Source organism: Alexandromys fortis, unplaced genomic scaffold (genome assembly GCF_014885135.2).
Source record: "Alexandromys fortis isolate MF-2015 unplaced genomic scaffold, M_Fortis_MF-2015_v1.1 scaffold_224, whole genome shotgun sequence".
In the NCBI taxonomy this organism is placed as follows: domain Eukaryota; kingdom Metazoa; phylum Chordata; class Mammalia; order Rodentia; family Cricetidae; genus Alexandromys; species Alexandromys fortis.
Window position 1 is genome coordinate 463,598 of NW_026068104.1, and position 21,519 is coordinate 485,116.

Below are 21,519 nucleotides of genomic sequence, written 5' to 3' on the forward strand. Positions count from 1 at the left end.
TTCCTTAATTTTCTTTCAGTGAGCAAGACTAATAAGAAATTGTAATAAAGCAAGCCTGATTTACAAAACCATTTAATCCCAGAGGGAATGTGACCCAGATCAGGGAGGGGCAGAGCTCAGGAATGTGTTGCCACGTTCTGTTCATTCCAGAACTTCCTAGGCCTCACCTGCACCTGAGCGATGACCAAAGCATGTTTTGCTTTGGTCACTTCATCCTGATGGCTGTACACTCACAAGAATGACAGCTAGGCTGAGCATGCAGTTCCCAAGATCATCTCGTATGCACACGCTTGGGAATTCAGAGAGTTGACAGGGCCAAGAGAAGTTCCTGTTCCTTCCAAGCCAAGTGTGTAATAATATCAGTACCCTCCAGGAATTGGAGGCAATAATGCTGATCACATACTTCATAAGGAATACACCGATGATTACAGTTAGCTTGAGTGCTCAGGAACAATAGGAGGTTTACAAAGACATACTTTCAGCAACAAATTAATTAGAACACATCTCTCTTGTAATACAATTGGGTCATGCTTTTGAAATCCTCTAAAATTTTTGACTGAAAGATGTCATGAACGTCTCAAGAATAATTATCATTATAAAGGTTTTTATTTTATATCATGTGGGACTAAAATACTATAAAGGAAGACTAATTCTTGAACCATAGATGTAGTCCTTCATTAAATCTATCACAAAACTGCCTTTAGGAGAGCATTGGCAGTCACCTGTGTACTAATTCCGACTACTGTGACCCTAGGGAAACTTTGGTCAAGCTCTGGAAAACCTGGGCTGGTAACATAGTGTGGCAGGCAAGAACAGACCACTTTAAATTAGCAAGAAGCAAGCATGCTGGTGGAAACAGGCCTGGTGCCTTGTAACATCCACCCTATAATATAACGCTGTGTTTCTCAGCTCTTTTCCTCACTCCTGTCGTCTTCCATCTCTAAATGATGTTCCTCACCACAACTGAGAGCCAAAGCAGAAACTGCAGAGGAGGCATCAGAAGGACAGAGCCAATCTGCTGGATGTATGAAAATTGTGCCTTGGATGCCCCTCCCTTAATTATCATAATATCCCCAGTTCTTTTGTTTTGTTCCTTTGAAACAGGATCTTACTATGTAGCCCTGTCTGGCCTGGAACTCATGTAGAGACCAGGCTGGCCTCATACCTACAGAAACTGACTTATTTCTGCCTCACCACACCCAACAAGACCTCAGGTTCTAATAGAAATTAGTTACCTTCTGGCAATCTTTACCTCATTATCTACCTGGAAGTATTTATGTTTTCTCAGTGGAGTTTCTCTAGCTCCCTGAATGTCAATTACTTATTTTCAATATCACAGGACGTTTTCAGAGACGGTTATTTCTTTTATCATCTTTTTTTTTTTTTTTTCTGTTTTCTTCTGAAAGCTTTCGAGATTGCATCGGAGTCCCTGGCTTCTGAATGGTGGGGCTTGGGAAGCAGAGAACTTAACACGGAGATGCCCATTAACAGACCTTGGTTGATTTTAAGACAAACAGTACTGGAGAGGCCCAGGGCACACCTAATTCAGGGTGAGCGCCCGGATCTGTGAGCTCATGTTGCTTCAGCATCTCGCCGTGTGTTTGTGGGGAGCCTGCTTTTGGCTCCTCCCCTGCCCGGTCCACACTACCTTTCGCCTCCGCTTTTGCGTAACAATATTAATAGAAGGGAACACTCCACATCCTGGCGCTCAGGCCCCAGAGACAGGCTGGCTGTGGCTTGGCAGGTGGGCTTGTAGCAAGGAGATGGGTGGGGGAGTGGGTGGAGCCGCTCCGGAGTGGCGTTCGAAGTAGCCAATGGCAGGACGCGGCAGGGGCGGGCTGGAGGCCCTGTGACTGTTCAGCCAATGGAAGACGAGCAACTACTGGAGCGACCTGGTGACGTGAGGAGCGTTCCATTCCGCCAGCGGTGGGCGGTTGCCACAGCTGGTTTAGGGCCCCGACCATTGGGGCCCCCTGTCAGGAGGAGGCACCCTCCCTGTCAGGGAGAAGTCGCTAGCACCTTTGGCGGCTGACGCGATCCCCGGGGACAGGGCACTTTCTGTCCTCAGTTGCCGGCAGAGTTCGGTCTCTCTTATTCAGGTAAGCAGGGGTGGGGGTGGGGGGGGGTCTCCGGGGCTCGGCTGTCTGGAGGGCTGCATCCCACTTCAGCTCCGCTGGCACCCGGGGACGTTGGCACCGCCCTGCTCTGCTCGCCAGCTGCCAAGCCCCTGGCCCGGGGTGACTACACGTGGCGGGGCGTGTGTGAGTGTGTACGAGCTTGTGGACGCGTGTGCGTGTGGATGTGGCGCGCGTCCCAGTCAGCCTGGGGCGGTGGTCGGCTGCGTGGCGGAGGAGGCAGGGCGGGCCTCCTGAGAGGCCGAGCCCGCTGCTGCACTGCCCTGGCTTCTGGCACTCGGGCTGCTGAAGCCGGTCGCTGCTTCCCGACGGATTTTCATTTTCCTCCTCCTCCCAGGTTGGGCTCCCCTTTCCTAGTCTGTGTTCTCCTGCTGGGTCAGTTTCTGAGGAGGAGATTGTTTTCCAGGTTAGTTTTTACACAAAGGAAGTGATCTTTGCACCTCTGGGGGCCCCCTCCCCTTTCCCAGCGCCTTCCACCCTTTCCATCTCGCAGCTCAGCTTTTAGTCCTCTTTTGGACCTTTGCCCTCTTCTAGCTCCAGAATGATCTCTGGCTGGTTGTTTCTTGCTCATCAGGCTGCAGGCTTCCGCCTCATTCTTGCCAGCATGGGGCATGTGGTGCCAGTAAATAGAGGACACAGCCCCACACCTGAGAGGAAGAGAAGGGGGTGACTGAGTGGGAAGGCTAGGCCTGGAAATCCAGGATACTGAATTGAGCTGGTATTGGTGAAATGTCCCAGAAAGCCCCCAAGGGACTTACCTTAGCCACTGCCACCGCCCTCAGGCACCCCTCACCCCATCGCCAGTTACCAACCATCCCGGAATCTCTCCTGGTAAAGAAAGCCCTTTATCTACAGGGTGATGTGGTTTATTAAGAGTCCCACAAACGTGGGGCTAGACCAGCAAGACTTTCATTTTCGGACTCGGGAAGTTGCAAAAGGTTTGATTAGGGGAAATCTGGTTCGGGTAAATACAGTGTGTGTGTTCTGTACAGAATGCTCAGAACATCTTACCCCAGCCACAGGATTACTTGTTCCCTCCTGGAATGGATATTTTGAATGACTAACGGAAGAAGGTGAAGGACTGGAGGAGGGATGGGAAGGGCTACTTAGGGACAGACAGCAACAAGAATAACAAAAACCTACTACTGTTATTATAGGTGTCTTAATGAAGACTAAATAATATAGGGGTGTAGTGGAAAGTACCAGGGACTGGAAGTCAGTGCGCATGCTTTCTTGTCTCAGTTTTGTTGCTGCGTGACCCTGAATAAGTTATTTCATCTCATTGGTCCTCAGTTTACTTCTTTGTAATTAGGATGGACACGAAGAATTCCTGCTTCCTTCCAAGACTCAGGATTAACCAAATCGTCAGCATTACTTTGGAAACGGGATTATTATTTAAATATACTAGTCTCTTCCCCTTTTGGAGAGCTGTTGTGTGTGTTTGTTTTTCTCTTTAGAGAACAAACACAGATTAGAAATAAAAACTTCAGACCTCCCCATTTCCTTCAGGCAGTGCTCATCTTTCTGTCTCTGGTAATGAGGGTTCAGTTGCATTTTGTTATTCTTGTCTCACCCTCCCCCCTTTTCTTATTTTAGGGTTCTTGATAATGTTTGACCCAGTGGCAACAATAGTAGACGCCGTGATTTCAAAGCTGGGCTCAGCCTCTGTTTCTGCTCTCCTGTAGTCACAAAGCCCGTTTGGACCAGGATCTCCAGTCATGTCTGTGATGGTGGTAAGAAAGAAGGTGACACGGAAATGGGAGAAACTCCCAGGCAGGAACACCTTCTGCTGTGATGGCCGCGTCATGATGGCCCGGCAAAAGGGCATCTTCTACTTGACTCTCTTCCTCATCCTGGGAACATGTACACTCTTCTTTGCCTTCGAGTGAGTTTTCATTGACTACGGTTGTCTGATGATGGTTAATCTGGGTCCAAGGAATGAAACTGTCTTTCCTGGGTGGCTCTTGCATGATTTCACTCTTCTCGTGAACAGTGTCGATAGGTTGTGTCTATTGAACTCACTGCTTTGTGGTTATAGTAGAATACATACTCCCTAAAAAGACCAGGGACTTTAATGTCAACTTCATAGCACTGGTGGGGATAACCCTTGACAAACAAGGGGTTTGTCTTAATTATTTACCTTCTTTCATTGACAGTAACTTAGTAACAAATTACTTCTTCTCTACCCCTCCCAGGTCTGGGAGTAGCCCTCATTGTTATAACACCTCTCAACAATATCCACTTAATTTGCTATTTTGGATCCTATTTCTATAAGGCCTACTTCTTACTTAGCTGTTAAATTGAAAAACTGAACTGGGAACCTGAAGATTGGTTCCAGCATCAGCTGTACCACAGAGGAGCTGTGGGAATGCCATATAGGTGCTTTTGAAGCGTGGTTGTTCTTTCTCTCCCCCCACCCTCCAAATCACTCAGTATTAAAAAAAAAACCATTCTATGTCTGCCTAATGTTAGCCTTGAAATTATTTTTTTTCTGTGATGTGACACCCAGTGCCAGAGACGCTGTTCGTTGTGTGTATGTATAGGTCACTGCTCCAGGGAGGTGGCCAGTTGGGAGTCTCATGCACTGTGGCATGACAACTGGGTATGCTGAGAATGAGTCTCCACTAGGGATGGGAGCAGTGCTAATTGTTTTGGGATTACTGTGTTAAGGAGGCCCTTGAGGAAACAAGAGGTGTACTCGTGTCTACCGAGGCCACACCTGCTATGAGCCTGCCATGGCTTGTGTTCATGGGTGACCTGGAAATAAGAGTTCCCATGATGGGGTGTGGCTGGAAGGTGCCAAGGGGGCTCCTTGGCCAAACTGAGTAAGTCATTAAATGAGCTCCGGGTCATTGAGACTCACTTTTGTCTTTTTCTAAGGGCTAGAGGCTTTCACTGTGCAACTCAGAGCGAGGGGGGGGGGGCTTTGCTAGACTTTTGATGATTGCATCTGGCTTGAGTAACAGCAGTGGGAAGAGTGTTATGATGTTCTATAACAGGGCTGGTAAAATAAGATCAAATGAACGCTTAGTTAAAGGTCCTTTTGTTGTTATTGCCACTGACTTGATGGAGGTTTTCCATTAAGTTAGACAGGCTGCTGAAGGCTTGTTACCTGTTTTCCATTCTGAGTTTTACAACTCTGTGTGTGTGTGTGTGTGTGTGTGTGTGTGTGTGTGTGTGTACATCACCATGTGCTTATGTGGGTTACAAGTGAGCATGTGCATCCAGGAGGGTTATACATAGCACAAAACAGTTTGTTTTCCTTCAGCTCACTCTTCTTTCTATATTTTTCTTGCTTCGTTCCTGCTTGTCGTCTTGATGGAAGTACAACGTTGAATCTTGCTCCCTCTCTCTTCTTTTGGTCCCTCCCCACCTCTGTACTTAGATGTTTATGACTGGAATCTTTCACGACAGAGATGAAACTTATTTTCAGGCTCTGAGTGACTTGGTAGTTCTGGGTCCAGGAAACCTGTGGTTTGGTCAGAGAAACATGGGATTTAGAACTGTGGCTTTTGGGCCTGTTTTTGTACCTGGAAGGCTTAAAGAGACTGTGCCTTGGATCTGTTCCACTTAGGCCCCTGAAGGCCTCTGAAGAAAACTGCCCATGGGATGAAGCTTCTAATTAGCTAAATTACTGTTCAACAGAAGCTTGATAAGTTTTCTTCTAAGACAACTCCCATTTCAAAGTTATTTCTTGGGGTTTTTCTGTAGACACGAAGTTTTGTAAAACTGTCCCGAGTTTCAGCTGTCTGTTTGAAAGAGTAAATATTTCAAAAGTAAAGGCTGGGGGAGGGAGGAGAGAAGGAAGTAAATGTGTTAGCTTAGTGGAATGGGGAAGTGTAAATCTGACCAAAGAAAAGAGGACTCCCGTGATGAATGCTTTTAGGTGATGAATGCTTTTAATAAGGTAGAATCTGGTTTGTGTGTGCGCGTGTCTGTTTGGCATATGCAGGCACATCGATAATCTAAGTGGTGGCTACTTTGTACCTATCTAATGGTAGGCTGTGCAAGGTACAGCAAAATAAGAACGAGGAATTGACTCTTTTTTTCTGGTAGACTAGTCTATAATTTACTCTCAGGCAAATAGTGGAGGGTAGTAGGGTTTGGAAGCCAGAGTTGGGGCCCTAATGTTAGTATTAAAATGTGATGAGATCCAAGGAAAGCAGATCTAGTCTCTAATTTCAGGCAGCTGATGATGACATTTGACATTACACTCGATTTTAACCAAAACACCAAGAAGTGATAGGAGAGCATATTTGAATTCACAGATTGCTTCCTGTTGTCATTCTTAAATTATCTGTGAGTCTAGATTCCCTATTCTCTAACTGTCACACTTTTGCCACCCAGGAAGGTAGTTCAAATCTTGATACACATCTGGATGTGCTTTTTATCAACCAGGTCCTGTTAGCAGTAGGTGCTTAGGAACAAGTGTGAGCAGACTTATGACTGTGTTTGGCCAAGCTGTGGGCCTGCCAGATGGTTTGAGCATTCTGGTCAGTCGTGTGGGTGCCCCCTTCATGAAAAAAAAAGTGCCTTGTTGGTACTAGTGCCAGCCTTGCACTTTGAGATTTTGCTTTTCCAAATCTTGAGTGTTCAAAGGAGAGATGTGTAATTTTCAGTGAACAGGTTACATGTTGGATACCTAAAGCAACCTGAGAGTAGTTAGCACCAAATTGTTAGAAGTATTTCTGAAGAAGTTAGGTGGCCATCCCTTAAGGTTGCTGTCACAGATTGGAAATTCCGTGTGAAGTGGTAGCTCTGTTGGAATTCTGCATAACTGTGTCTGAACGGATGTGAGGGTGCATAAGGGGAGTATAGATGACCAATCGGTAGTTGTATTTGTGGTAAGCATGTATACATTTAAAAGTGGAGTGAAAGTTGTAAAAATGCATAAAGACAAAGGATTTTCTGATTAATTCGGGGGCGAGGTATTTAGGAAATGTGCTTGTGGATGCCAGTTTTAGCTTTCAGCACAAGGAACAATATTGAAGCCCTTCTGCTCAAACCCTGTCTAGCTTCCACCAGAACCTTACAGCAGAGTGACATTGATAACCTGCGAGCTGTCCAGCTACTGAAAAGCGTTGGTGATTAGGTGTTTTAAATCAACTTCCTGATGAAGTGTAGACCTGGGAAAAGGATCAAACACACTGTCCTCTGAAATGAACTTTATAAGCGTTCTCTTTTAACTGTCTGACTGGATTTCTAGTGGGGTCAAAGTCTCCAGACTTTATGTGGCAAGAAGGACTGTATGACTCTTGACCCCTACGTAGTAGTGCCTTGCTGCTGTGATTGGTGCTGATGCTCTCTGTGTGCTAGATGTGGAAGAAATTGAATAAAGGTGCTGTCAGACCTTTTTTTTTTTTGTCAGACTGGTCCCCATGGGTACCATGGGTGTGCATATTAGAAGAGAAGTCACTGAATCAGATAAACTAGAAAAGAGATTTATATTATTGCTTAGTAATTAATCTCAGTTCTCCTAGCACACCCAGATTTTCCTCCCTCCTCTTTCAAGTTCCTTGAACTGTACATTTGCTCATTGAACAATAATGTGACCTGTCTTACCTTTCTGAGTTTTTTCTTTGATTTTCTGTGTGCGTTGGGATCTCAGGTAGCTCAGGACAGCCTTGAATTTCCCCTTTGGCTAAGGATGACCTTGAGTTCCGGACCCTCCTGCTTCCAGCCCCAGAGTATTGGGATTAGAGGTCTGCGCTGCCACACCCAGCCTGGCTGTTTTTCTCTTTCTATTATGCTTGCACTCTTCCTGTGTCTGCAGAGCTTCAAGCTCTTTCAGGCTCAGGTGTTATCTCCTGTGCCTGTAACCCCTGTGGTAATTTATCCTGGAGTAGGTGGTCAGTAAATGTTGCCAGGAGAATTTCTGGAAGCTTTTAAAATTCCAGTCTTGACTCAGAATCATAGCATGGTAGAGTTATAAAGAGCTCTGGAGACTCTCTCCAATCCTTTTTGTGGTTCAGGAAATCAGGCCCACAGAAGTAAGCTAATTCAAGATCTGTTGACTGCTTTTCTTATGGCTATGCAATTCTGAAGACATTCAAATTATTAAAGTATGATGCCAAATGCTAAATCTCCTAAGCTCATGCTCCTAGGAAACCAAGGAGTATTTTGTAGAAAACTGACAACATTTTGGCACGGCATCCTTGCAGGAGCACAGTGACCTATCACTAAGTGAGCACTTAAAATGTAAGATGTTTTGGGAGTTCATGAAGGATTACTGTCTCTGTTTCCACTCCTTGGTCTGGATTCCAGTATGAAAATTGCTGGGAGAAAGATTGAGCAAAGTGTGCTCCTTACCTAGACACTCTGTGGGTACTCATGACTCAGTAGAAAAAGCAGATCTGGCAACAGTTAACCAGGTTTAAGGAAATACAGCATCACAGAGACCAAAGTCCCAGCTTGACATGGTAGAAATCTACTGTCTATCCTGAAGAGCCTTCTTCACCGAGACTGAGATGAGGTAAAAGTGACTATTATGACCTCTGGTCGAGAGAGTGTTCCTCTGCGAGTTGCTCTGGGAAGGTCAGTCTTGTACTTTATGTGGGTTAGAGCTGTTTTGTACTTGAGCAACCAAATGAAAGTTTTGGAACACTATAATGGCCACCGACCTCTTTGATATCAATCTACTACAGTTCTTAGCTAAACTTAACTTTTTCCTTTTTTGAGATGAGGTCTCATGCAGCCTTGGTTAGCTTCAAATGTACTATGTAGCTGAGGATGACTTTGAACTCTTGATCCTCCTTTCTCTCTCTTGAGTGCTAAGATTGCAGGCAGGTGCCGCCATATCTGGTTTTATGTGGTGCTGAGGATGGAACATCAGGCAGGATAGCAACCGAGCTACATCCCTAGGTGTAGCTCTGATAATGCATGCTCCTTGAAGATGAGTCTCCCAAACGATTTTATTTCCTTTAATAATTCCCAGTGGTTCTGTCATCCAGGATTCCTTTGTATGGCTTATTCTCTTCACCATCTTTTGTGATAATGGCATTACTTACTGTCAATCTGTTTTGAAAATATTTTTTAAAATTTCACCTAGATGAATATTGTTTTTTCTATACTACCCAAGGCCTCACAAGTGTTCTATTTAGCTGCACTCCTACCCCCCAAGAGGCAATTTTCTTGAGATGGCAATTTCTTTATGTTCAAATGACTTTGAACCCACGTGAGCCTCCTACTTCAGCTTCCCAATTATATGAAACCAGAGCCAAGAATGAGAGCAAGTCATTTGTTTGTATGTTTGTTTGTTTTAGAAAGGCTCTCTACTTAGCCCAGCCTGGCCTGAATCTGACCACACTGACCTTTCATCTGTGATCCATCTTGTCCCAGTCTCCTGAGTGCTAGGATAGTGGGGCTTGAGCCAACGTGCCAGTTTAGAATGAATCTTAATTAAGTCTGCAATTCTCTATATTGGAAAAGGTGAGCACAAAATACTAAAATGTTCCTGGCAATCTGACATGAGTTAAGATGCTCACTCAAGGAGAGAAGAGACCTCAGAAGTGTTCTTCCTCAGATGAACAGAGATGTCAGAGCTAGTATTGTTTAAGAATGAACAAAGGAGGCACCTTGTGTCTCTTGCCAAATCAGGAAGCTAGGTAATTCAGTATAATTAGTGGGATGGTTCTGAGATGGAGCAATGAGAAGGCAGGAGCCTTGAGATGATGATTAGATAAGGCTAGTTAATGGAAGGCCTTGGAATACTGGTCTGTGGACTTTGGGACTATACACACACACACACACACACACACACACACACACACACACACACACATAGTTGGCAGCAGTACCAAGCTCTTAAGCAGGGGTATACTATGATTGAAGTTTAAAAATTATCATTACAACTAACATTTGGCCATTTCTGAGTAGATTTTGTATCTACTGGTACAGATTATCTCTTCAAAAAGAATTTTTACCACCACAGAATAGAAAACGCCCATTTGATTAATGTTCTCCATTTCTACTGAAGCAAATGAGGGTTATGCATTTTCCTCTGACCTTTATGTAGCAAAATGTCTGGAGGTTAATTTTCAATTAAGTTTTTAGTGTTGAAGAGGACGTCTTCCCTTTCAGTACTCTGAGTGTAGCTATGATAACCTTGAAAATGTGTTCTGGGTGCTAATTCTACATGATTATTTTGCTCTAGAGGTAGTTCTTGCTAGTCTGTTTAGGCTGCCATTACAAACTATTATAGACTATGCTTTCTCAGTGATGGAAATCTGTCTTCCAATTCTCGAGGCTAGAGGGCTTTAGGTGAAAGTACGGGCAGAATTGGGGTCTGGTGAGGACCTATTTCATAGCTTGGACATGGCTGTCCTCTTGTCATTTTCTCATATCATAGAAAGGCAAAGGGGGTCTGTTAATATGAGTCATTAATATCATTCATGGAGATGGAGACTTAGGTGACATAATCATTTACCAAGGACTCTGCAGAGACTATTGAATGAGGGGCTGGGATTTCATCATGAATTTTGTGGAAACAGAAACATTTAATGTATGCCAGTAAGTAGTAAATAAGGAGCCAACTATCCACCCATATCTGGGAGGAAGTAAAATGAAGTGTTATTTCTATCATGGTGGATCAAAGCGCATCACTGGGCTCAGATCCTTAGGCCTTGCTTGCTGTTAAAAGCACAACTCTTCTTTAACAGCTGCTATTGGAACAGTTTCAACAGCCACCAGCTCCCCAAGAGAGCTCTTTCCTGACCACTTACAGTCCAGAGAGTCTGAATCACCATTCTAACACTTGATTATTGGTCTCATCTTATGCTTTAGCTGTTTCATATGTTAGTTATGTTTTCCCCAACAAAATTAGCTCCCATTTTTCTTGTTCTTCAGTTGTTAGACCAATACATACTTGTTGGCTTATTGATTGTACTGATAAAAGAACAAACAAAGCATTAAAAATGCAGGAAGAAAGCTATTAGGGACTTAGAGACAGAATGTTATATAGAACAATCCAAGATTGCAGTCTGTGAGGCAGAGCCCTAACATAGAATCTATTTGGTCTCTTACCAGCTCCGCTCATGAATCTATTTTGAGAGTTTTTTCAAGTGAATTGAAGTCTGTGCCATTACTATCATTCCTCTGATGAACTAGCATGCTGGGGGTGGGGCATGAGACATGATGCACTAGCTTAGCCTGGCACTGCTGGATACTGCTGGTCAGTACCAGCATGTGGCTCATGGGAACATATGGGAATCCAGTATTCTAGCCCAGCTATGGAAACCGGAGGTCAGTCAAGGAGTTGGGAGAGGATATTTGAAAATGATAATGCCCTTTCAGGTATCAGAAATGAATGCTTAGTGGGCACATGGCTTATTTATAGAGAATGGGAACTTCTAACCGCTGGAAGGAGGAAGGCCTCCTGGTACTTGGAAGACAAAAGGGACTTCTGTTTCCATGAGAGTGTGGATATCTTTATTCCAATAAATGATAGAGATGGAAAGTAGAGGGAGTTTAATAATCAATTAGCTTTTGTTTATTGATGACACATCAAGTATTTCTCTAAGACAAATTAGTGAAGTGTGAGGTTACCTTGGCTTTGGGGAATTACTACTAAATTTTCATGGAGCTTATTCCTGTCAAAGAGAGTTCCAGCTTACTGCAGCCATGGAACTAAAATAAGGTTAAAATGTTTGTAAAGTGGCAAGTACAAACTCTATTTATAGTGAACAACATATTTTTATGCATGTGTATGTTGTAGAATGGTTAAAATGAATCTCCTTAACATATATAGTATTTCATAGACATTTTTTTGTGCAGAGAACACTTAAAGTCTATTTTCAACCATTTTTATTATTGTTACTAACTATAGTCACTATTATGTGTGGTGGGTCTCTTAAATCTATTCTTCCTTTCTGAAATTATGTGACCTCTGACTAACCTCTCCACATTGAGGGAGTTTTTTTTTTTTTAAAAGCACACGTGTTTCTCTGTATTGACAAGGTGGTCCTTGAAATCATGAACTCAAACAGTCCTCCTGGTTCAGCCTCTTGAGTAACTGGGACTACAGGCATATGCCACCATTCCTTACTTAGGATGCTGTTTTTACTTAAACATGTTTATTTAGAAGTGAGATAATACAAGTTGTAGTTCACAATAGTCTTAGTTTTGACATATTCTCTTACTTGGAGTAGAAAGGCCTGCTGGTCCCCCATTTCCCTTTTTAACCACGCCCACTTACTAGGGACAACTGACTGCCAGTAGCCTCATCTCTGGAAGAGAATAATACAATGAGCTTGTTGTATGCTTGTTGACATACAGAATGGATTGTTTTAGCAGGTGCAGAAGATAGTCTGTATGGAGACTACAGAGACTTTTATCCTTGATGGAGTAGTAGAATTCAAATCCAAGTTGTCTTTTGTCTAGTCTACAGCAGGTGTTGAAATTGGGCTTAGTTAAGCATTGGTCCTTCTTTGCAGGGGCCAGCATTGATTTGATTTTTTTTTAATTTGGTGGTTGTTTTACTAGCTCCATGTCTTTTTTCTTAAATTAAAAGAAATGGGGTTGGTGAGATGGCTCAGTGATTAAAATTACTTGCTGCTCTTGAAGAAGACCTGGGATGTTTCCCAGCATCTATATGGTGGCCCATAACCATCTATAACTCTGGTTTCAGGGATCCAACACCCTCTTTTGACCTCAAAGGGCACACCAAGCATGCACATAGCATGTATACCTACATGTATACAAAACACACATACACATGAAATACAAATAAATCTTAAAAAAGAAGCAACCTCATTTTTGGTAGATAATCATAGCTCTGCTGTTTTAAAGCTTTAAAAAACTTAATTAAATCATTTCCCTTCTCTTTCTTCCTTCCAACCCCTCCCACGAACCACCCTTTTGCTCCCTCTAGAAATTATGGCCTCTTTCTATTTAATTGTTTTACACACACACACACACACACACACACACACACACACACACACCCTGCTCTGTCTGTTTAGTATGACATAACCAATTAGAGGGCTCTTCCCTGGGGTGGGAGATTTTTCTCCTGCTCTTAGCATTCCCCAGTTGCCTGTAGCTCTTTGTTTATGGGTGGGTCCCCATGCGATTTCCCTCTTCCGTGTTGACTGGAGACTATACTCAGGGCAGTTAGTCCTGGAGACATTGCTTCTTTGTTTTGAAGAGTGATCTTATAGATGATCAACGACTAGGAAGACAGTTGTTTTCTGTTAGTGTAGTGGTTGTGCTTGGCTTGCTCATGAAACATGGCTTCATGATTCCTCTTGTGTCATTTGGGTCTCTGGCAAGTGGGGGTGACTTTTGTTTTTGAATTTACTTTTTGATTATGTGTTCCTGCAAAGGGAGGAATGGAAAAGAAATTAATTTACAAACTAGTAATAGTCATGGCCCTTAGTTGTCCTGAACCCGTTTGCTAGGTCCTTCAGTTCTTGACATGTTCCCCCAATGCCCTTTTGACTTTTCAAAGAAGGAAGTAAATTGTTAAAAGGAAAGCTAAGACCACAAATTATGTTTTAAAAAGAACAAAAGGCCACTGAAATCATTTTGCAGGTTCAGTACATATGCTCACTTTCATTATAAATACTACTTAGCCTAATTTAACAGTGAGTTCACACCCCCACCCTGTGTACTTATATTGTGGAGGGGAGGCAGGGGAACATCCCATGGGAGTTGTTCTGCAACTAGAGCAAACATACAGCCTGGAGTTAAAACATTTGCCCTGAATAGACTGTGGCTTGCTTACTCTCCATGCTGATGAAGTAAGCTTTTTCCTCAGTGTACTTTCTCTGCTCTCCCTCTGCTTCTTGCTCATCCACTTATAGTCTGCTTCCAGTGAGGATCTCTATTTTCAAGGAGAAATGTGCCTTGGGAAGAGATGGCTAAAAATAGGTCAGTGATAATGCTCATCACATACTCTCATTCATTTGGTTTGATAGTCAGGTCAGATCAACAAGTATTTATTGATAGCTTCTTTGTTCCTTTACTTGAATGAAGATCTATCAAATATACAGTCGGATGCTAATGCTAATAGAGGTCATTTATTCAGGGTTTATATACATCAAGTACATTTCTTGAATTTTTTATAATAGTGCATTGGGTCTACACAGTGACCCCATGAAATACTACTACTATCCCCATTTTACAAATGAGGAAACTGATGTTAGCTATCACCCAGTTGGGAATTGGTAGAACCAGAATTTGAACCCAAGGTCCTATGAGACCAGTTTCTTACTCTTAAGAAGTCAAGTTGAGGGATGTAGGATCAACATACTGATAACGAGCTAGGAAATAATGCAGGGCTTTCACAGTAAAGCTGGGGCAGGAGGGAAGGGAGAATGCTGCTTCGCATAGGCCTTTAGGAGGAGACAAGACTTAACTTTAAGTCCCAAATTCTTCATCTATCAATAAATATAAAGGGTCCTACCTTGTAGCTTTGGTGTGAGAATTGGATGAACAAGGTATTTTAAAAGTAGTTAGCACAGTGCCTGGTATATGGTAAGTTGTAGTTGCATTGATGGCAGTGATGTTTCTAGGACCTGAAAGATGAGTTCACTTGGGATATGGAGAGGAAAAGGTGCATTTTGAGGAAAGACAGAAATGGACATTGTGTTGGAAAGTGGCACTAGGGAATTTTCTTATTCCATTGCTGATGATCGTTTATCACCTACTAGCTGAGCTATTTGAGGAGACAAAAGGAATGGATGTTACAGAGGCAATCAGCAGCCTGGAAGCTTTTCACTGGTCTTAAAGCATACTGAGATACCCTCTGTGTGCCACTATGAGCCTGCTTCCTGATTGATCCTATTTTTTCTCCTCCTCATTAAACTCAGTCCTAATGCCAGATAAGGGGATAAAAAAAGGTCTGTATATTCGCAGAGCAAAAGTACCCTATGTTGTTTACAAGTCCAGGCTCTTACTTCTCTTTCCCTAGCAAGCATCAGCCTTTCTTGAGATAGACAAAATGTTCCTAGAGGCCTGATAAGAGGCATGAGTTATAAGAGGTATGGGTTATCTTAGGCATAAGGGAGTTCCCTTGAGATTGTTTTTATATGCCATAGGTGACCCCAATCTATTAAGTATGTATTGAGGTTACATTGTATTTAGAATCAAATCTTAAGTGTTTGGAATATCCAGAGGAAGTAAATAACATAGTCTTTGCCCTGGAGATCTGCTGTTCTTGTTGTGGAGACCAGATTGATACAGTTGTAATAACTGCATATATATAAAATTAAATGTTAAATTGATTCCTTTCTTCAGGTGTCGCTACCTGGCTGTTCAGCTGTCTCCTGCCATTCCTGTGTTTGCTGCCATGCTCTTTCTTTTCTCTATGGCCACTTTGTTGAGGACCAGTTTCAGTGACCCTGGAGTGATTCCTCGAGCACTACCAGATGAAGCAGCTTTCATAGAAATGGAAATAGGTGAGTCTTGTAACCAGTTGGCAAGTTGTTATATAGTGGGTGGCCCCATTGGATAGGGGAGTGGGATCATCATAGTCACAGATTCAGACTACTATCCCAACTTTTCCTGTCTGAGATCCTAAATGACCACCTATGAATTCAGTAAGACTGCTTCAGTAAGCCTGTAAAGCTACATGCTTTCTTTTTCTGCATGTTGGGTTGTGTTAAAGAAAGGGTTTGTTGACTGAATTGTTGCCAAGAGAGTGTCTTTTCCATTTTTGGAGGAGGCCATCCCATCAGATATCTGCTTGTTGAGGGAAGCTGTAAACTGTCTTTCCATAAAATGTTCTTCTTTGCATATACATACAACTTGGGATATAATTTCATAGGTCTTCTGAAGTTCACTCATGAGTCCAAGACCAAGAATTTCTGCTTCAAGGAGTCATGCAAAATGAGAAGGGACAGCCATGGTACCAGGAACCACTCAAAGGAGTAAAGAAAGAAATTTCAGGCTCAGAATTTACAGTCTGCAACTCCAAGACTGAAATGTAATACCACCAGGAGCCATGATGGCTTCGTGAATTGAAACGGAACATCCCATGGCTAGAAAGGGGATATCCTGGGAGTTCCCACTGTGAAAAGTCAATGATGCGAGTACTAGGAGCAAGCGGGAGCCCACCAGCTCAGTAGCAGTGGTTGTTTCTCAATTTTGTTTTGACAGTAGCTTGATTTTTTTTTTTTTTTTGGTTTTTCGAGACAGGGTTTCTCTGTGGCTTTGGAGCCTGTCCTGGCACTAGCTCTGTAGACCAAGCTGGTCTCGAACTCACAGAGATCCGCCTGCCTCTGCCTCCTGAGTGCTGGGATTAAAGGCGTGCGCCACCATTGCCCGGCTTGATGTAGCTTGAGTCCACACGGAAACAAGATAAGAACAGATAAAGGACCCAGGACTTGTTTTGTCACTTCCTTGCCCCTGGGTTCTGGGAATCGAACCCTGTCCCCTGGGCATGCTATGCACATGCTCTACTACTGAGTTGTATACCCTGCTCTGTGACCGGGAACTTAGAATGCTGAATATCCCTGTTAGTAGAGTTCCGGTCTGTGGCTAGCCTTTAGTTCTTTGTTGTTGCTCCGAAGGCTGCCATGCTTTTGTGTTTGTTTATTTGAACTGTTTCCCCCTACTTTTATAGTATATTTATTTTTGGAAAAACTCGGCCAGTTTTAGTTGAGCTAAAGAGAAAATGGTTTGTACATGTCTGAGCTGAAACTACATGGGGTGAGGTGAGGGTGAAAATAGTAAGCATAAAGTAGAGGCAAGGTTTGGTGACATAGGCAGAATCCACATGGGAATGAGGAAGTAGCTATGGAAGATTAATTCAGCTAGAGAAAAGACAGTACTCGCAATTCCCCCTTTATCTTGCTCTTAAGTACCCCATGTTCTACCCCAGTGTCTCTTCTGGATTCTGCCATGAGCTCTGTGGCCCACACACCCTACTGTAAAGCATATGTAAATAAATATTAAAGCAGCATGCTGGCACTTATATCATCATCTTATGAATCGCTAGCCTCATCTTCTTAGGACGTGTAGCACACTGTTATTGTTTGATTTCACAGCACCTACCCCACTCTACAAAAGGGAAAATGTTCCATATGGCAAATATTTTTAGAATCAAAGTGGATTGAAAAATACTCTGTTTTTAGAATTATACTTTGTGGCCAAGGTGCAGCCAGCCCAGCACTCTCATATGCTGGGGATGGATAGGCATGCAAATTCATACAGTCTGCCTGGGAGGCAGTTTGGTAATAAGCAGAGTGGCGTTAAGGGTTCCTACCCTTTGTCCTAGTAATAAAGGGCTCCTTAAGAGTTTAGTTAAGGGAAATAACAGACATTTAAAACAACCTACTATAGAAATATTTTCAGTGTATTTTTGTTTCCTTTTCCTCTTTAATATGAATTAATTTTTAATTCATATTTTAAAAAACTTTATTATTTAATATATATTTAATTCATACTAAGTACAATATTTAATTCATATTTTAAAACTTCCTTGTTTTAATACAAGGAAGTAACTTTTGGTTTACCCCCCTTTTTAAAAATTTATTTATTTTTATTTGCAGTTGTGTTTTGCCTGCATGTATGTTGTTGATTGCCATGGGTGGGTTACTCAGTCTAGGGTTTGTAACCCACCCTGCAGTTCTGTAATTCCAGGGTCCCGGAGAGGCACTATCTGTAAGATAATGGGCTAGGAGAGAAGAAGGCCAAGCGGGGGTTCCTGTCAAAGCCTCCGTTTATTAGAGACAGGTTTACAGTTTATATAGGGTAAGGAATTGGGGGGGGGCACAGGGGCCTGGATTCTTGTCGCGTGGTTCACGTTGGTCACGTGGTTCATGTAGGCCAGGAGGTTACGTTTAGTCAGGTCACGTAGGCCAAGAAGTCACGAGTTGACACACCTAGTTCTCTAGTTTGGAATGTGGGGTGGGTTCTGCTAACATATAGCTCTCTATTAACAGCTAATTTGGGTGTGGGGTGGGCTCTGTCAATAGAACGATTCCTAATACAATTAGGGGTGTGGGGTTCTTTGCAGACTCCCCAGGGCGATGGTTCCTGTAATGATTTTAGGAGGAAATTGGCTCCTGACAGTATGTCTGTGTGAGGGTGTCAAATCTTAGAGTTACAGACAGTTGTGAGCTGCCATGTGGGTGCTGGGAAATGAACCCAGTTTCTCTGGAAGAACAGTCAGTGTGCTCTTAACCACTCTCTCCATCTCTCCAGCCCCAGTGTACCTCCTTTTAAAAACAATTTATTTTAACATATTTTTTATTATTTTTATTCCATTTATTTGTTTATCTTGGGGGTGGGAACTGCATGCATCATGGTGCATGCAGGTGTGTAGGTCAGAAGATAAGTTTCAGGAGTGAGTTCTGTCCTTTGCTGGGAACCAAACTCAGGTCCTTAGGCTTGGCCGCGAATGTATTAGCCTGCTGAGCTGTCTTACTAGCCCCTACTCCTATTTGTTTTTGAAAGAATTTTTTAAAGATATATTTATTTATATTTTATGTGTATGGATGTTTTGCCTGCATGTATGTAAGTGCACCATGTACATGCAGTGCCCATAGAGACGAGGATCCTCATCAGATCCCTGGAACTGGAGTTTTAAGCATGTTTGAGCTGCCATTTTGGTGCTGGGAACTAAACCTAAGCCCTCTGCAAAAAACAGCAAATGTTCTTAACTGAGGAGCCATCTCTCCAGGCCCTTGAAATATTATTTTAATTGGCATATATGAATTCCTTATGGTACTAGGTTTTGCAAGGACACTTTCATAGTAGTATATAATGTACTTTGAACATGTTCTTCACCTCTAGACATTGTTTTTTGAGACAGGATCTCATGTAGCCCAGGCTGGTCTCTAATGTGCTGTGTAACCACCAAGTCTTTCCTCAAATTCCTGATCCTACTGCTTATACCTCCTATGTGCTGCCATGCTGGCAGTTTTCACTATTAAAAAGGACATTATTAAAATGCTCTTGCATAACCATGCTTTGTTGTTCTCTTTGAATTTTGCTAGTAGAATTACGAGGTTACAGAGCACATGCATTTAAAGTTATGGTAGCTGCTAGTATGTTGATCACTGGTAAGAAATAAATTTGACCTTTTCGGGGTACACTGAGCATTTATTGTCTTTTTAATACTTGTTAATTATAATAGGCAGAAATAGTACTTTTGTGTTTTGGTAGGTTTTTTTTTTTTTTGACATAGGGTCTCACTGTGTAGCCCTGGCTGGCCTGGAACTTGTTATATAGACCAAGTTGACTTTGGACTCATGATGATCTACTTGCCTCTGCCTCCTGAGTGCTGGGATTAAAGGCATATGTCCAACATGCCAGACTATATTTTAAGTTCATTTCTCTGATTTTAGTCAAGTTAGATGCTTTATTTCATATTCTTGCCATTTTTCTTTTTTATGTTTTTTATTTGTAATCAACTTGCCCCACAAACACAATACCCTTGAAAAAACACCTTCTTACATGTACATCACATTAAAAATTGTATGACATTTAGTAGACGTGGGGGATGCTGTGTGATACTGAAATTCTAGTCTAGTAGCACTTGCATGGGAAAGAGGAGCGTTTGCCTTTCATGGCCTCTGTAACTTTTGGAGAGGTGCTGAGACTTTGGACTCAAACAAAGGAGAGCAGTGAATTAAATTTCTTTTTACTGACTTACAGAAGCCACCAATGGTGCGGTGCCACAGGGCCAGCGACCACCTCCTCGTATTAAAAATTTCCAGATAAACAACCAGATTGTGAAACTGAAATACTGTTATACATGCAAGATCTTCCGGCCTCCCCGGGCCTCCCATTGTAGCATCTGTGACAACTGTGTGGGTGAGTAAAACCAAAGGGATGAGGGATAGGCTCAGCTGAACAAGGGGTCTCACAGTGAGTGGCCAATAGTTCTTGGGAAAATTCTATGGGAATGAGAAGGCAGATTCAGATGAGAAACAAGGTAGATTTAGATAGGAAAGAAGCTCCTACACAACAGCGACTCAGCATACTTATGGAGATCTAGTCTAAAAAAATCTCTCTGATCAATGGGAAACAATACCTGTTTGGGAAATCTCAATTTTTCTATTCGTTCCTTGTCAGGTGTGGTCCACTTTACAAAGGGGGAGAATATCGTTGTACACTAGAGGGCAGGTTTGAGGAAGGCCTACAGCAAAAGTGGTCTTTGTGGTCCCACTATGTACTAAGCACTGGGCTGAGTGCTTGCCCCTGGGTTGAGTGTTTGCCCTTTCTCTCATTTAGTGTTCATAGCAACCCCTAGAAATCAGTATCATCCCCATTTTATAGATGGTGACAGTGAAGTTCCTTTGGGTAAGTTTGTGTAATTGGCATGATTTTCTTATGTCTTTGCTCTTACTATATGTGTATAGATGTGCAGGATACAAGTTCTATGTATATGAGTCTTAGATATACTTCCTACTTTGTACTGAACTCTGCGGAAAATCATACACAGATAATAAAGGTGTTCATTGATAGGTATATAGGTCACGCTGCTGTTGTCACTGATGAAATTTGAACATTCTGTATGCGCTGTACCATGTCTGCGAACCTTGCTTTCTTCCTACAAGCCAGGTGTTCAGGCAAAGTTTGGGGAGATATATATTCCTTTATATGGTCCAAATTGAAATGTGGGTTAGATTCTATAAATCAAAACTAATTTTAAATGGAATACAAACAATATTTAAAGTGTGATGAAGGTTTCATGAAGAATTCCCTCTATTTTTAAAAAGATTTATTTGTTATGTATATAGTGTTCTGCTTGCATATATCCTTGCTTGCTTGAAGAAGGTACCAGATCTCACTAGATGGTTGTGAGCCATCATATGGTTACTAGGAATGGAACTCAGGACCTCTGGAAGAGCAGCCAGTGCTCCTAACCTCTGAGCCCATTCAGCCTATCCCTTAATCCCTTAATCTCTCCAACCCATCCCTCTCTTTATTAATATTCTTAAATATAAAAAACTCATACAGTCAGATATATTGGTGCACGCCTTTAATCCTAGCACTCATGAGGCAGAGGCAGGTGGATATCTGTGAGTTTGAACCAAACTTGGTCTACAAAGAGAGTTCCAGGACAGCCAGGGCTATATAGAGAAGCCCTGTTTCAGCAAAAAAAAAAAAAAAAGAACTCATACAAGGGGTTGGAGATGGTTCAGTGGTTAATAGCCATGGCTGCTTTTCCAGAGGACGTGAGTTCAATTCCCAGCACCCACGTGATGGCATGTGTAACTTCAGTTCCAGGGGATTTGACACCCTTTTCTGGCTTCTGTGGGTACTAGGCATGCAGACATGTATGTAGGCAAACCTATACCCACGTAAAAAAAAAATAGAAGAATTGTATGATTGACTTTTTGAGACAGGGTTTCTCTGTGTAGCTCTGGCTGACCTGAAGCTTTCTATGTAGATCAGGCTGCCCCAGAACGCACAGGGATCTGCACATCTGTTT

The 21,519-nt window shown here is 42.6% G+C and overlaps 1 protein-coding gene across 3 annotated transcripts in view; it reads left to right on the forward strand.

Moving 5' to 3' along the window:
• The first annotated feature begins 1,906 nt into the window (after window positions 1-1,906).
• The window catches only part of Zdhhc9 (zinc finger DHHC-type palmitoyltransferase 9), a 35,765-nt gene continuing 16,152 nt past the window's right edge, over window positions 1,907-21,519 (forward strand). The window contains exons 1-4 of one of the 3 annotated variants that reach the window (XM_050123975.1): window positions 1,907-2,099; window positions 3,821-4,020; window positions 15,372-15,532; window positions 19,737-19,895. In XM_050123975.1, the coding sequence (XP_049979932.1) occupies window positions 3,854-4,020; window positions 15,372-15,532; window positions 19,737-19,895 (487 nt within the window). In that variant the 5' untranslated portion in view covers window positions 1,907-2,099; window positions 3,821-3,853. Of the gene's footprint in view, window positions 2,100-2,517; window positions 2,542-3,731; window positions 4,021-15,371; window positions 15,533-19,736; window positions 19,896-21,519 lie in introns of those variants that run through there. The other 2 variants (XM_050123973.1, XM_050123974.1) reach the window with 2 other exon arrangements.